The sequence below is a fragment of the Arachis hypogaea genome, chromosome 5 (genome assembly GCF_003086295.3).
Source record: "Arachis hypogaea cultivar Tifrunner chromosome 5, arahy.Tifrunner.gnm2.J5K5, whole genome shotgun sequence".
NCBI classification, from domain to species: domain Eukaryota; kingdom Viridiplantae; phylum Streptophyta; class Magnoliopsida; order Fabales; family Fabaceae; genus Arachis; species Arachis hypogaea.
In genome coordinates this window covers 112259023-112275268 of record NC_092040.1, presented here as the reverse complement: position 1 = coordinate 112275268, position 16246 = coordinate 112259023, and the positions used below count along the sequence as shown (strand labels likewise).

At 33.6% G+C, this 16246-nt stretch overlaps 2 protein-coding genes across 8 annotated transcripts; one reads left to right on the top strand and one right to left on the bottom strand.

Annotated features, from left to right (window-relative positions):
• Window positions 1-2013: 2013 nt before the first annotated feature.
• LOC112802793 (probable transcriptional regulator SLK2) lies at window positions 2014-7802 on the bottom strand. Of its 4 annotated transcripts, none has more exons than XM_072236363.1 (11): window positions 7662-7802; window positions 7267-7335; window positions 5637-6816; window positions 5347-5478; window positions 4890-4938; window positions 4318-4532; window positions 4159-4227; window positions 3922-4022; window positions 3531-3624; window positions 3366-3435; window positions 2014-3174 (listed from the first exon to the last, which is right to left on the bottom strand). In XM_072236363.1, the coding sequence occupies exons 3-11, from the start codon at window positions 6573-6575 to the stop codon at window positions 2273-2275; spliced, it is 2571 nt and encodes an 856-aa protein (XP_072092464.1). In that variant the 5' UTR covers window positions 6576-6816; window positions 7267-7335; window positions 7662-7802; the 3' UTR covers window positions 2014-2272. The 4 variants fall into 4 exon arrangements, with proteins under 4 accessions (XP_072092464.1, XP_072092466.1, XP_025701928.1 ...); XM_072236365.1 differs by having other exon boundaries at window positions 3546-3624; window positions 7662-7801; XM_025846143.2 differs by lacking the exon at window positions 7267-7335.
• Window positions 7803-10235: 2433 nt separating this feature from the next.
• On the top strand, window positions 10236-14091 carry LOC112802791 (protein COFACTOR ASSEMBLY OF COMPLEX C SUBUNIT B CCB2, chloroplastic). Of its 4 annotated transcripts, none has more exons than XM_072236362.1 (8): window positions 10236-10516; window positions 10596-10714; window positions 10835-10906; window positions 12069-12212; window positions 12756-12909; window positions 13086-13274; window positions 13477-13641; window positions 13780-14091. In XM_072236362.1, the coding sequence occupies exons 1-7, from the start codon at window positions 10333-10335 to the stop codon at window positions 13512-13514; spliced, it is 900 nt and encodes a 299-aa protein (XP_072092463.1). In that variant the 5' UTR covers window positions 10236-10332; the 3' UTR covers window positions 13515-13641; window positions 13780-14091. The 4 variants fall into 4 exon arrangements, with proteins under 4 accessions (XP_072092463.1, XP_072092462.1, XP_072092461.1 ...); XM_072236361.1 differs by having other exon boundaries at window positions 13760-14091; XM_072236360.1 differs by having other exon boundaries at window positions 13477-13667.
• Window positions 14092-16246: the final 2155 nt, after the last annotated feature.

Below are 16246 nucleotides of genomic sequence, written 5' to 3'. Positions count from 1 at the left end.
GCTCTAGATTACCGGCTATGTCCGGTAATGGAGTGGACACGCGTCAAGAAAATGATAGTGCATCTAAGTCGGTGATAGATCCGCAGCCGCATGAAGACCTATTTGAGGACGTGGCGCTTTCTGATTGGCTAACTTACAGGTTGTATCGCGACATTATTATTCTGCCCAAGTGTAACGCTTCCTATTTGTAAACATCTTCGTTACGTCTCTTCACGTATTTATATTTTCAGATAAACTAGTCTGGATTTCATTTAATTTCCACGTACAGCTTAATTAAATGAGTTTTATATACTTTTATCACGTTATTTAAAAATTATATGATTGCGTTTTGCATTCCATCAAGGTTTAAGTTAGTGTAATTAGCAATTTTTTCTTGGTGACTAGTGTAATTAGCAATTTGATTACGCAACAAATTGATAATAAGTTTTTAGAAATTATTTTATGGATCTATGGCATTCTAAATAAGGATTAACTTTTTTCAGTCAGCAATTTTTAATGTTTTTACATTAATAATGAATATTTTAGATATTCGAGATGGGACTATTTTTTTAGGTGAACAAAGATATTTTATATGAAAGAAAAAATATTATTAGAGTCAACTATTTTCTACAGAAGAATTGAAATTAAATTTTTTTATCATTTTTATTTAGGAAATAGCAAAAATATTTGTTGAAAAATTGTAATTTGTGAAGATTATCTACTATGAGATGAATACAAAAATCCATTAAATCTCTATAAAAATGGGATTTGCCTTGATGAATAAATGAAGACGAAAAGGAAGAAAGATCTTGGACCATGAGGATTCACTAAATTTTTATGACAGAAATTATATTATCACCATTTGATTCTATTTATGCAATAGCCTAAAATTAAAAGTTTAGTTATTGTTAGTTTTGTTAACATGAGATCTAGATAATATTAGAAAGTCTTTTTTGTGTAAGAAATTATTTGATTTTGGAAAGACATAAGTTAATTTTTATATTGGTATTTTACTTCAAATTGTGTTTTATAATAAATAGATATTTTTTTAAATTAAATAATATTGTATTATATTCATTATTTTGTGATTCTTTTTTTTTTATTATTAATATTCACAGATATCCACTTTTTCTCCGAAGAACTATAAATAGAATCCGTGTCGAAAATCTACCCTTCTCATAAAATTAGGAGTACTAAATCTTTAATAACAGGGTAATCAGAAAAACATAATGAACTTTTTCATTAACACAATATATATTCCTATATAGTAATTGATGTTTTGGTTGCATAAAAGATCACTTGTTATGATAACATATACTTGTAAAAGTATATCCAATGATTATAGCACGTGTCTCATCAAATAAATTATTATAATAAGTGCATTATTTGGCAATTGGCATGTTATTTCCCAAGCTGAGTACGTAGCTGGGACCAAGCTGTGTAGCAAGTAGCAACTGGAAACTGAAGTGGGGTTGGTAGACAAATACAAAGCCATTCAAAATGAACACTATCATCACCAACTTGAGACCATGTCTTCCTTCCTACGAAGCTTGCTTTAGAACATCACAAACACATTCAAAATATATGTATCGTATGTTCTCTGCACACCAAGTATCATGAACTCTTTTACTACGTATTCTACTCACAGTTGTGTTCCAACCTGTAAACATGGAAAAGGCATAGAATGGAAACCAAAAACTAAATGAATGAGGGAATAAGTAACATTTTGGACGTGGAAGTACTTGACAAAGTCAACTAAAAGAGAATCCAATCTAATTCTCAAAAAGCATACACCTACCAGTCTACCACTAAGAAGCATTTAGGTCAAAGGTAGAAGCCAAAGCCAGGTTGAATTCTAATCAATATTCTGATTTGATACTAGATTTAAACAGAAAAGTTGTCCCAACTCAGTTACACATTTCTTTTTTTGGGGTTCTGACTTTTAAGGGATATGACGACCAGTTTGGGTCACAACCCACTTAGCCACATTTCAGGACAAACATCCTACGTCATATGTCAACGCTAAGGACAATATGGCAAGAAAGGAGCACAAAGCACCTGAATTGTATAAGTGTTGTATTGAAAAAAGGAAACAAGAAAAAAGAGCTAAAACTGTTGATTAAATTGTCTAATAGATTACACTTGCAGGCAAGACAAAAACCCTCAGATAGAATCTCTAAAGACCTAGTCAAGTCACAACAAATTCCACCAAGAAAAGGGAGCATCAGCTATTTAAAAAAGTTTTCTGTACAATAATTATAACAAGAGTACTTGATAAGCCATTTTGTGTTGGTTATGCCTTCCAGCCAAAACCCATGTTATCATCTAGATCACTATTGAAGAAGGGACTATCAGTGAAATCACTGACAATATCCGGAACCACATCTTGCAAAAGGATATTTTGCGGCATATCTGGCGTTCTCTGGTTGATACCATTGTTGCCGCCCGCTGCAGAAGAATCACTGTTGGAGGCCACTTTGAAGCTATTACTCCTTGAAACAGGGCCGTTGTTTCCTGAAACATTGATAGATCCTCCGGTTATGGAAGGAGTAGGAGAGTGGCCTCCAAAACTCAACCCATTCTTTGCTATGTTCCCATTTGCATTGGGTCCACTAAGAGATTGTGATTGTACTCCCCCATTGTTATTTGACATCAGCAGTTGCTGGATCATCTGCTGCTGTAGAGCTTGATTTCCTTGGGATCCCTGTGAATGGTTTTGTTGCAGTAAACCATTCGCACTTGCTGAACGCTGTAGAAGGTGTTGCTGCCGCTGCTGTGGGGGTAGATGGGGACTTGGGAAACCGGCTGAATTCTGCATTGAGCCTGGAATAAAAGCAGAGGCAGCGGCAACTTGCATAGCTGAAGAGGGACTCTGGTTCGCATTGTTGAAAGATGACGATCCTTCTCGCTGAATTGAGCCAGGGCTTGAATTCATTGAGTTTTGCCTAATGAGAAGATTCTGGTAGTTAGACATTGTGAGAGCAGCTTGTGCTGACCCACTCAAAGCACCACGATTCCCCATATTAAGATTATTGTTTATTGGGTTGTTCAGACCAGGATTCAGTGCCATCAGTTTGTTGAGTGTGTTTCGATCGGTTGGCAGACCTTGAGCATTTGCTAGCTGTTCCATCTCATGAATTTTTTGCTTCTCAAGCTTGGCCGGGGTTGCAAAACGAGGATAACTTTTCAAGCTCTCTGCAGGTAGGAGTTGAATCATTAACGGGAAGAAAAGATACTCATAATTTGAACATAGTGTACCACATATCTAATCTAATGTCCAGAAGGAAACACAATTTTAGATGGTCAATTGCCCTGTGTGCAACATGTGAAAACAATGACATACAACCAACCACTGTATAATAGTAACAAGAACAATAAAATTTTACCCATTGGCCCAATTTTGTGCTCCCGACAGATATCCATTAGATCTTTCATGGAATTAACAACCTCGGAAATCTGTCACCCATTACAGCAGGCAATTATAAGAAATCTGGAGTAAATGATAAAAGAAAAAAATCAGAAGACACTGAATCTTGATTTTAACAGTGTACCTGCAAACATCTTACATATCTTTTGGAAAAACCCAAGTCATTTACTGATTGCAACTCGAGACTCTTTGCAAGTTGACGCCCAGCAGCCAATACCCTAATGCAAAAAATACATTATAGCATGGCTTAGTGCACTCACATCGGTTGATAGCATGTAGCACTGAAAGAAGAACTACACAAATACACATCACAAATAAATTATTCGAAAAATGGAGAAGCAGGACAGTTTATCCTTTCTACAGTTGTTTATCCAATTGTTAGTCCAACCAAAACAAGAAGTCATCATTCCATATAACACCACATCTTCACATCAAGCGAGACATAAATTCCAAGAACAAGGATTCACAACACATGTCTATCAGCGAGGAATAAGAATAAGAATGCATTAACTCACATATTACTGTTTGTTTGAAGATCTTGCTGAGAAACCCCATCTGGACCACTTTCAGCAACTGTACTCTGGCATTTTTGAGCTACTTGAACCAACTGATTTACCTGGAATATTGGAATTGCATGAATTAGTTTCCACTATAATGCCTCTTCAGGCTACTTCATACAAAGCATCTCTATAACCAACTCCCAAGTACATAATGAGTAGCCCACCAAAATGGAACAAAGCCTTGGAACCAACCTGTGGTGCAACCAACCTTCTAGGAAGAAGTTCTTCATGGCGCTTTGCACAGAACTCCCAAGATAATATCTGTAATAATTTACATGATAATCAGCAGATAATTATGCATAATAGATTCAAATGGAAAATATTTTTAAAATACATTGATGGTTTTATAACCTTCAGGTCTTGTGTAAATATAATACGGAGGTGACCTTCACGAACAACACGAAGCTGCTCGTATACACTCTCTTGAACCGCTTTTGCATATTCTAACATCATTAAACCAGAAGGAAATCTTTGTTCGCGTGGCAAATCCAAAAATAAAAGTTCATCGATAACTCCACTGCCAAATTTGATGTCACTAAGTCTAGGGAGCACTTCAAAAGTTGCCTCTGTTACACAGATCCAGAATGTAAGTATTAGTGCATTAATGTGACTAGAAAATTCAAATACCCACACCCATTGCATACAGGTACATTCTGCATTCAGATAATCTAAACCAGTCATTCTTTTATTATACTTGCTTATCATTGTCCGAATACAATGCCGTCAGATATCTGACTTTCTATAATTTTCAAGTTTAGACCAAAGATTATTATTTATACAACTATTCATAATATATTGGTTAATATTGATTGCACTAGGGTCATTTTTGTAAGCAAGAAAGTCAAACATACAGATTCTGTAGAATACAAAAATACAATGACAGTATTACATAATAAAAAAAAATAATGTTCTCAGCTCCTTACCAAATCCCCTTCCAGATTTAGAACCACATATGTCACACTGCCACGCATCCTTTGGGGGGAAAAATCCATGTCAGATTTATGTACATGTCAACAGTAACAAGAAGCAAATTAAAAGGGCAGCACAAGAACGAGAGACAGAGAGAACAAGATTGAGAGAACAGAGTTCTCTGGTGATGGGTTACCGTTTTCTTACTGAAACCACAGATTACCAAAATGACCCTCAAAATTTACTTAAAATATAAAAAAAAAAAAAGCTCAACACGTCCGCCATTTCAGCCGTAAATGCCACTGGTGCCCCTCATTTTCCACAACACAATTCCACTAAACTAAGATCTTTTCATGGTGGTTCCAATAACAAGGGCCATACCATTCTGCTATGGCTGAATGCCTGAATTTTTTTTAAACAAAGATTATGGTATACAATTGCAGAGTATTGAGTACAAGTATAGAAACTAACCATAGATGCCTGAGGGAAAACACCTAGTGCATGATGCCCAACATTATTATACAAAGACAAGCACCACCGTTCCCTTGCTCGAGGAGAGTAATACTCGGCCACAAATTTTCTCCAATAAGCAATAGTGTTTTCCTGAGACAAACAGAAAATTGAATTCAGTTGTAACTAATCAGGATTCCAGTGGGAACAAAAACATCAATCAAATGTGTTTAAAACATACATTTAAATGTGCAGAAAAATATGATGCTTGAAAGAAGAAAGCCATAAATTAACGCATGAACAAAACTCACAATTGGTCGTTGCCTTTGATGATAGAGGTATTGCATTAATCTTCGAGCACATACACCATTAACGCTACTGTCATACGGACGCTTCACCGCAGATATGGGTTGCATTGATTGTTGCTGTAATTGCTGCTGCCTCAAGTGCATTTGTTGCTGTTGCTGCTGCTGTTGTTGTAAGTGTGCTCGCTGTAACTGTGGCATTGACTGAAGGATGTGCTGTTGCCTCAGTCTTTGCTGCTGTTGCATCAAGGCCTGTATCTGTGGATTACGACCCTGGAATTGCATGGGGTCCTGTCTCTGAAGAAGCTGCTGTATCACCTGCTGTTGCATTAAATCCTCCTGCTTGATATCCAGCCTAGGTTTTTTGGACAGCTGAGATAAATTATTTGGATCTTGCATGAAAGATCCAGGTATTTGTGCACCCATTTGAAGTGGGGAAGGACCAATTTGAGACACAGGTGTAGACATAACACTAGAAGCTCCTTGCTGCTGATTCTGCTGCAATGGTTGAGCATTCTGATCTTGGTGAGAGCTCTGTTGTACTACATTCGAACCATCCATAACTGATGACCCTGAAATACTAACATTATTTGATGTAAATGACATGGGTGAAGCAGGTAACCGTAAGTATGAGTCTGTGTTAATGCTTGCACTTCTCGGCAAATGGAGCCCACCAGCGAATGCTGAATTTGCATCTGTGAGTAAAGAGCTAGGTCCAATACTTGGAGCTGAGTTTGCTGCACTGTTCAAAATTGTATTGTTCATATCCCCTGACACTGGACCCAGGTTTGGAAGACCAGTTCCAGGAACCGCATTAGATGAGTTAATGAATGGCGAGTTTAACGGAGAGTTAACTACACTATGTGATTGTGCATCTCCTTGAAAAAAAATTCCAGAACTCGATGATGATTGGGTCAATCCTCCAGCCACCCGAGAAGGTGCCATAGGGGGCACCTCCTTCTTGGTGACTGGAATCTATAGCTCCTCAGAGCCAGGCCTGACTGATATTCCAAATATTCTCAAAGCAGTTCACAAGCTCTATGTAACAGGTAGATTGAGCATAGATATTCCCCTGATCTTTTAAACTTTCAAACTCCACTTGAGTTTCCAAACTTCTATCCAATAATACAGCCTTTAAATCCAATGCACCAAAAAATGATACTTTCTACTCAGCTCTGAACAATTGCTGATATGGATCCAAAATTAAAAAAGAGGTTACAACCAGACATATATATTAGCATAAGGAAAGTATACGCTGAAACAATGAAACTAATACAAGTTAAACAACCAAATAAACAGCAACCCCATGGTGAAGAAAGTAAACATACACTTTCAAGTTATGGAACAAGCCTAAAATTTGGACGGTACAAAAATGTCCTTTGAAGCAAGGGGAATCACAATCTAATAACTACACACAAAAAGCCCTAATTCTTACTAACATTTGGACTAGACATGCTTTTGCACAGAAAAAGCGCGTCAGGGGAGATTACAAACATTAGCAGGGTTGAGCCCCCACCCAAAAAACACACACACACAGAGCAGAACCCGAAGCTTTCAATTCAAAGATTCAAATTTTCAAAAATGATAAATAAATGCAACCAAAATTGCAAAAGCAGCACCAAAAAGTAAAACTTACCAATTGAAAAAGTACAGAAACCAGAACACCAATCATCAGCTACACACACAAACTAAGAATCCCCAAAGCCTGCAGTGTAAACCAAACCCCATAAACTCCCAATCACAACCCCCTATAATAAGTAAAACGCAAACCTTAAACTTAAACTCAGCTCAGCACACCAAAAAAATTAAAAATATAAATAAAATTCAACTCATTGTCCCAATTTTTAAATTTGAAAAGGAAAACAAAAAATCGAAGCAAGAAAGAAAGTAACAGTCTTCACTATATATAGCTTCTAAGATCGATCATTGATAGGTGAAGGGGAGAAAAACAGAAGTCATAATGAAACATACCACTGTATCAGTGCAAGGAAGAAACAAACATTCGATTAAATAAGTTAAGGAGCTACTCACATCGAAATCACGAGCTGAGAAAAAGTATAGCGTTGCTTTTGGAAGCGAAATTCGGAGCGAAAAATAAAAATTAAAAATTAAAGAAGTGATGAAATTGCAGAGAGAATACTCAACAACAGTGAGAGAGAAAGAGAGAGAAAGGTTGGAGGATTGGCTTATATATGCAGCGGGAATGGGGACCTCGGAGTATCCGGTTTCGGACTCTAGATTACCGGCGATGCCCTGTAACATAGGAGACACGTGTGAAGATTAAGATGTGAAAATATCTATCTATTCTTACCAAGGACCACCAATCAAAATTAGAGTACAGAGAAAATAAAAAACATTTTAAAAGTGTAGAAAATAGTTTATATGGAGATTTAAAAAAAAAAAACAAAATATATTGATATGATGTTCACTTTTTATTTTTAAAATGAATGCAAAAATAGCATTTTATATAAAGGTGATCAAAATTGTGTAATAGAAAATATTTTTTGTTAATAACAAAAAGTAATTTTTCTGAAAAATAAAAATTTGTTAATTCTATTATTGTTGGCTCCTGGTTTTTTGTTGCTTTTATATATCTCAAAACACAGTCAGAACTATATTATGATGTATGAAAAACCTTTTTCAACCAAATAAAATTGTTAAATAAGTTTAATTAGGTTGTTATAATATATTTTACATTTATGCGCTATTTGTTGCGCACGCGTTTTTTTTTTTATTCGTATGGCTTTTATTTTCTTTCTTTTTCCACTTGTACTCGTACCGTCTCTTTTTTTTTTCTAATATTTTTTTTTGTTATCATCATCGTTAATAGTACTACTATTACTTCTTCCCCTTTTTTTTTTCTTTTTGGCTTAATACCACGTAATTAATTCAATGATAATAGAATATATTATTTAATTATAAATGACGCACAAATTTTTTATAAATGAATAACATAATAGTTCTTTTAAAAAATTACAAGCCCAAAATTTTATTTTATTTGATCAATAAAATATATTTAAATATATTTTAGAACAAAAAAATATATTTTTTATTATAAATGATATAAAAATAGATAAATTTTTTATATATAAATTTAATGTCATTCAACTAGTTCAATCATAAAAAAAGTATATCGTTTAATTAAAAATAACATAGTTAAGAAATTTAATTTCACGACTAAAATTTTTTTTTTATCAAAATTTAGAAACTTGTGTCACAATTAAAAAATTTTGATATTATTTTTTTGATAAATTTTTATATATTATTTTTTTCTTTGATTTTTTGTTTGACATTCTCATAATTCTTGTTTCACCCTCTTAATAAGAATCTGTGTCACGGTTTAAAAAATTTTGTGTCAAAATTGAAAAACTTCTTGTGCATGCAGCAACCCATTGGCCAGCAGCAGACCCTTAAATGGAGCCCAAATCCGCGACAGATTAGTTCTTGACCTGTCGGGTTGGGAAATATCGTAGGCAAAAAAAAAATTGAAAAACTTCTTGGGTCACGGTTAAAAAATTTTGGTGTTATTTTTTAATAAATTTTACATAACTCAAAATTCATCCTCCTCTTCTTTTTCATCATCGTCGTCCTCCTCTTCTTCTTCTTCTTTACTTTTTCATCTTCTCTTGTTTCATTTCTCACAAAATTTTTTTGTTTTATTCTCTTAATAAGAATAAAAATAAAAAAAATAAAAAATCAAACAAAAAAATACATAAATGCTGCAAAAATGCTCGAAAGAAGAATAGAAAAAAAATAGCAACGACAATAACAATAAAAAACAATAATAAAGACGAAATATGGAAAGGAAAAAAGAAATACGAAATTGAAAATGGTATTTATATAAAAAAGTATAGAATATGCGTTAATAAGGAATTGGAGTATGTCTAAGACACTCTTACTAATGAAATTAGTTTTTGAATTATATTTTAAATAATATCATTAAAAATATTTAAAATTATAAATATACTTTAAAATTGATTATTATCTTTTCTTTTAATTTTAAGAATATTAATTATTCTTTCTCTCTGATTTCAACCACATTAATTATATATATATATATATATATATATTATTTTTTATTTTTTGTAGTCTAATCCTAACTACTTAACATGCAATATCAACAAATTTAACATTATTAGTAACAAAACTGCAAAATGACTAATATGATTTTAAATTTTTTAAAAATAAATTTGATTAAAAAATATTTTAAAAACTAGTTTAAAGAATGAATAATCTTTTATCGATAAATTTAACAATTTACTTATATATATATATAATTCTTTCGTATTAAAATTTTTCTGCCTATAATGTTATGTTAGAATTAGATTAGATTAGGAAAATGTTAGATAATGAAGAATCAGTTTTGATTTGTAAAGTTAATTTTTGAAATATATTATACTATTTAATAATCATTTAGTTATATTTTTGTTCTTTCTATATTTTTTTATGTACCTTTACCTATTTATTAAAAAATTAATTGATAAAAAGTTTTTAATTACTTATTATTAGTCATATTAGATGAAAAGAGGTCATATTTCAAAAACCAAATGATTAAAAATGATTTTATTATTACCCTAATAATATTGTGATAAAAATCCTTTTTTCACAATGGAAACACCAAAAACCAAAACAAAATAATAAGTGGCAAAACTAAAAACTAACTAACCAGAAAGGCTATCTCCCCAACAGTATCTCATTTCCAATGAGTACCATAATCTCTAACTTAAGACCATGTCTTCCTTCCCACAAACCCACCTTCACAACATCAACATTATCATCTTCACCAACAACAACACTCAGAGTTCGTGCCACCTTTCAAGATTCTAAGCCACCCAACACAACCCAACAACAACAGCTCAACCTCTCCGTTCTTCGCTTCACCTTAGGTTGAGTCTCCTATCTGTGCCTATCATGTGTTTGTGTTTATGCTTGTATGACATTGTTCTTGTTTTTGGGGTGTTTCAGGGATACCTGGCTTGGATGAATCCTATTTGCCCAGATGGATTGGTTATGGCTTTGGTTCCCTTCTCTTCTTGAATCACTTCCTTGGCACAGATTCAGCTACTATGACACCTGCCCAGCTTGTAAAAACTTATCAAAATTTCCTTTTTCTTTTTATTTATTTTTTCCATTTTCAATTCAGTTCATTGGTTATTTTTTGTCTGAAATGAGTTTCATTTGCTGTGTTTATTTTTGCTATCTAGACTACAGAGGTTTTGGGTCTGTCTTTGGCTTCCTTCTCTGTCGCTCTACCTTACCTTGGTAAATTCCTCAAGGTATTTATTTATTTGTTGGTTTTTCAAAAAAGAATCAAGTTTTAAACAATTGAACGCAGCATCGTGATCCTATCATGTTTTTCACTGGCATGAGATTGTTATGTTTCAAAAGAAAGATACACTCATTGTTATAGTCAAATCTATCATTGTTTACATTAGTATATCCATTTTAGGTTATTCCTCCTGTTGGTGATAGAAGCAGTGAGAGTGAGAAGCATCTGCAGTTAGATATGTGCAGCAACTAGAAAGTTAGTTAGTGAGTTTGTTATTGTGTCCAATTCAGCACAATTATTTAGAATCTGTTAAGCAACTCTGTATATAGGGGGTGGAAATAGGCCGAGCTGAGCTTTGGCTTTAACGAGCTTGGTCCATCTTATAAATAGATAGCCCAAACCTAGCCCTATTACTTTTCATAGGCTTTTTTCAGGCTCGAGCCTGGCCTGTTTAAAGCCCGACAAGCCCACGAGCCTATTTGAAAAGCCTATTTCATGAATTAAAACTCAAAATAATACACTTTAAAAAAAAATCTAAATTGACGTCAAATGCATTTTAAAATTTATAATTCATAGTTTGTAAAGAATAATTCATTTATATATTAATCATTAGTCATATCATAACCATATTTATAATCCATAAATTTTTTCTGTTAACAAAAAAGCTACAATATTAACTAGTATTGATTATTGATTTGTTTTTGTCTTGTTGTGTTTAACATAAGTGAAACTAAGAATAATTTATTTTTAAAAAAATATTTTGACTAGCCGGCCCAACGAGCTTCGTAGGCTTTTTTTAAAGCCTATGGCCTGACCTTTTTAACTAATAGGCTTTTCAAAAAGCCCAAACCTGACCTATTTAATAAAATGAGCCGAGTCACGAGCCCCAGTCGAGTAGCCCCGCCCACTTCCACCCCTACCTGGATATATAGTACAAACTTGTAAACTAAAATTCAGTTCAGAAAATACAGATCCAAAACCACTCAATGCAATAGCTCTCTCTCTTCCTGACTTCTCTCTCTCTCTTTCTCTCTTTTCTTGTTCATCATTTCTTCATCATCTCAGTTTCTGATACCTCACACCTCCTATTTTATATGCATAATACATGTATTTGTAAAGTTTCATCTATGCAATATATTGATTCTCAGCCAAGTCTTGGAAATTCGTAGGGTGCTCAACCAGTGGATCAAGCAACTCTACCTGATGGTACACAGCAAATATTTGTCATGTCACAAGATATAGCTGATGGTCTGAAGGAGGATCTAGCTTGGGCATCATACGTTCTGCTGCGTAATTCAAATGCCATAGCTGCGGTAAGACAATAGTTTAAATGAACACATGATACTATGATAGATTGATTCGTGCATGCTAGGGTCCTTCATTGGTAGCTTACTGTTAAGTATCAAATTATACGAAAAAAAAAAAAAGGTGGGTTGGCCCAGGCAGCAAGGGAAGAAAGAACAGAGAAAAACGATCCTTTGTTGATAGGCATTATGTTTGTTTATGATTAAATTTTTAAATTAGTATTTCAGAGTTGTCAAGTCATTGATGTAAAAAATGTAATAGGTTTCTCTTGGAGTATCTGTAATATTACATAGCTCCGCTGTGATGAGACAGGTTTGTCAGCGTTGGTTAGAGTAGTTAGTGATGCTAGTAGCTAGTTATCAATACAAATATAATGAATTTGCTCTTAAAGGATACTATGCTATTATTTAGCATGTAAAATCTAACCAGCAAAATCTATTTACATTCATCAGTTCAATTCAGTATTACAATTCAGTCTCAATCTCACTTTCTTTCTCTATGATCTTTAGTTTTTCTTCTACCTTATTCTTGAACTATTTCAATTTGTTCAGCTAATTTTTATTCAAAGAGATATATGTGCAAGGGGCTATTGGAACATACCTGATGGTTCATCTAAAGAAATTCTTCTTGATTGGTTTGCGAAAAAAATTGAAAAGGCTGATCTAGTTGATTTGAAGGATACCCTATATTTTCCTCAAGATGCAGGTAACGAATCTCCTTTCCCTACTAGTGCTTTTTTCTTGACCTTCCATTTTTCGTCTACTTACTAATTAACTTTATAAAAAATAATCCACTCCTAAGCATGACTTGCACTTCACTTTGAACATTTTATAGTTTTGGACTTTTGCTCATATAACCTGAACGTTTGACTGATGTCTCAGATTCTGAATTTCCGGAACTAGTGTCTAAAGGGACTAGCTCCCTCCTGGTGCAACCAGTGCTAGTTAATAATCAGAGTGCAGCTAACTTGCGAAAACCAGTGGGGTTTATTCTGCTGGCCTCAGCTGCAAGGTATGCATTTAGTACTAAGGACAGAGCCTGGATTGCAGCTGTGGCCAACAAACTCGGTGGTAAGTGTCATGTGTATGGTGTTCTAGTGAATTTCCACATCATTTTTATGAGTCTAACCAGAGGATTTATTGTTGGAATTGGTATTTGGTTAATTTGGGTTTTCTTTTGTTGATATTTCAATGATATACTTTGACAATGTTGGCCACTATGGAACGTAATTCAAGGCTCCATTTCCCGTCCCTTTCATGTATTTATTTACAGGCTGGTGTAGAGCATCCGATGAGTTTAAACCACAGTAAAGTTCTCAACATGTGAACTGAAAGAGGTACAATATTTTCTTTAAAGATGATGAAGTTGCAGCGAAATTTTGAAGCAGGAGGATGCAAGAAACTAAAAGCTGCCACTTAACACAGTTGCTTATCTTAGGTGCGAAGTTTTTCAATTTGCTAGGGGTGAGCATTGCTTTAGCACTAAATTTCCATTATCCACAATATCATATGCATGAGTAAATTTGCAGCCAGTTGATCTAATTCAGAATATACAGTTACAAACCTTCCTATGCAGAATCAAACTTTTTGCTATGAGGGAAGTGCTGGAAGGACCAAGCTCTGCAAATAAACACTCCTTATATTCCCTTTTATATTTTCTTGTGAGAATTTAAGAATGTTCTTTGATTAATGTATTTGAATATAATTTAGTATGTCGATAGATTGATCTGAGAACAACTAAATTTTCAGAGTGATAGATAAAGGGAAAGGAAGGGAGTAGCATGTTTTGGATTTGATCACATGCCTTGAACAAATGTATGCATGTGGTTGTCCTAGGAAGCATCATTAATAGTAAAACATGTTAATAGGTATTTGTATCTTTCTGCCATCTGCTAATCTCTTCTAGTTGGCCTCATATGTTGCATGATATGCCACCAGCTATTTGTATGTGCCAATTTGTTCAAATAAAGTTTTATTATAATTTTGGGACCACCAAAATTAATTACCAAGGATTTGGATCTTCTAAAATTTGAATTTTCCTTTTATAGAGTAAAGTGTGATTTCTCACCATTGATTTCATAGGTGGGATCAAGAATAAATATGAAAGAGAAACTATTCAAGGGTAGAAGATTACATTTTACTCTTTAAAGTGAAATTCAAACTTTAGAGGGTCCAAATTCATTACGAAATTCATTTTTTTTTTAAATAACTCATAAGTATAGGGAATATCATAGTCAAATAAGAAGATAAAAATAAGAAAAGATAAAATAATTAGAGTCATTACCCAAGGAGAATTTTGTGAGCCCAATAGAAGACACATGTCCAAAAGCTACATGAGTCAAAATGCCCAATTTACTTAGGACACGGGTATGGCCACTCATGTTCGATCCAACTTACATATCAAGTTACATCTCAACACTCTCAATGATGACCAAGTCATCACCTTTGTCTATAAGTATTTCATAAATTTCTTAATTTATTTTACACATAATCTGCTTAAACTCTTGTTGACATAGGTATTAGAGTTCCTTACACATCAAAGTTGACGGGAAGCCATCTCAAACACCTTCACCACCATTTCTAATCTTGTTTTACAAAGTCCAATTACTCATAATTCGTTTTAGATACACCTTCAAACAGTATTAATAATCTCTACAATCTACATTTACAATATTGGTTTACGTCTTTACAAACTTGTTCTTTTTTTTGTAAAAACATATTTACGAACTTGGAAAAAATATGATTTATTGCAAATTTCCATTGGGGTGTGTGTGTGTGTTTTTTTTCTTTCCGAACTCGTGTGTTGTGTAGGTATATTTGTGTGCACAATTTAACGTAGCCCAATGGATCATGTATGGGCCTAAAAATGGAAAAACAATAAAAAATATTTTGAGTTTGTACAAAATTTAAATAAATAAATAAAATGAGTAACAATACTTTCCCATATTGCCTTTAGGAATGATTCAAACTCACCAAGTTTAATATGCTACATATGTAACAAGATAATCTGATGAATTGTCAATTCTACAAGCAATAATCATACAAATATCCTCTTCATGCATGAGATGAATCCAATGCAAATAATTAGTACAGAGAATTGAAGCAAAACATTGAGTTTAAACTAAATTCACATATCTAATCAGGGCTAGTTCAGGATTTCATTAAGCTTTAATTAACTGAGTGGGGATTCTGTGATGGTGATTCAGACAACATGTTTGGCAGAGTTACCTTGAAGCAGATGCCAAGTGGTCCATGTGTGACCAAATGTCCAACAAACCAATGAGGCATCAAACATGTGCCCCTCCTCCTCTTATGGAATAACATGTGACACCTTATGACTAATCAAATCTCCATATATCTTACTATATATACCCAGGGGACAAAAGAATAGTGTCATACAATAAGCAGGGGCATTTAAGGAAAACAAAAACTCAATATTTTTGCTGAAATTAAGACTAGATTTATCTCACACTAGAATATATTTATACAAGTGTTATCCAACCTCCAAACTCCAAAGTATTTTATTTTTATTCAAAGAGTTAGGGTTGAGCTGCATGTCTTGATTCTTGACTCAAAGATAAGTGAAAAATTTATGTAACGTGAAAACATAATTCATTATTAAATGACTAATGATATACTATTAATTTACTTGGTTTAGTTTTTTTAGAGATATTACAAGATTGGACACAACATTTTCCCCTTTTGTCCCTGTGGTGTTCTTCTCTTGAGGGAAGGTTCTTACAAGTTACTTATCATGTATAAATATATGTTGGGTGTTGAGAGAAACACCATTTCCCAATTCGGTAATCAATACCAAACAAAGCACATTGGTGGGCTCATCAATGCCCTTTAACTACTTTTTTTTTTTGGTTAAGTAGAGATTCCGGTTCTAAAAAAAAAACGTCCTCTGATGACACACTATTATATTTTTGTCTCAACTCACACTTCACTAAATTACTTGGAAACTTGATATTTATTTTTTGTCATCTGAAAAATATATTTTCTATAAATTTTAAATTAGAGTAAAGCAACCAACCCTAAAA

Coding starts and splice junctions, on each gene's coding strand:
- LOC112802793 (XM_072236363.1), bottom strand. CDS start 6,575: ATGGCACCTTCTCGGGTGGCTGGAGGATTGACCCAATCATCATCGAGT. Junction 4,228..4,317: donor TATTTACACAAGACCTGAAG/GTTATAAAACCA, acceptor AAATTATTACAG/ATATTATCTTGGGAGTTCTG. Junction 3,625..3,921: donor CTTCAAACAAACAGTAATAT/GTGAGTTAATGC, acceptor TTTTTGCATTAG/GGTATTGGCTGCTGGGCGTC.
- LOC112802791 (XM_072236362.1), top strand. CDS start 10,333: ATGAGTACCATAATCTCTAACTTAAGACCATGTCTTCCTTCCCACAAA. Junction 12,213..12,755: donor ATTCAAATGCCATAGCTGCG/GTAAGACAATAG, acceptor CAATTTGTTCAG/CTAATTTTTATTCAAAGAGA. Junction 13,275..13,476: donor TGTGGCCAACAAACTCGGTG/GTAAGTGTCATG, acceptor ATTTATTTACAG/GCTGGTGTAGAGCATCCGAT.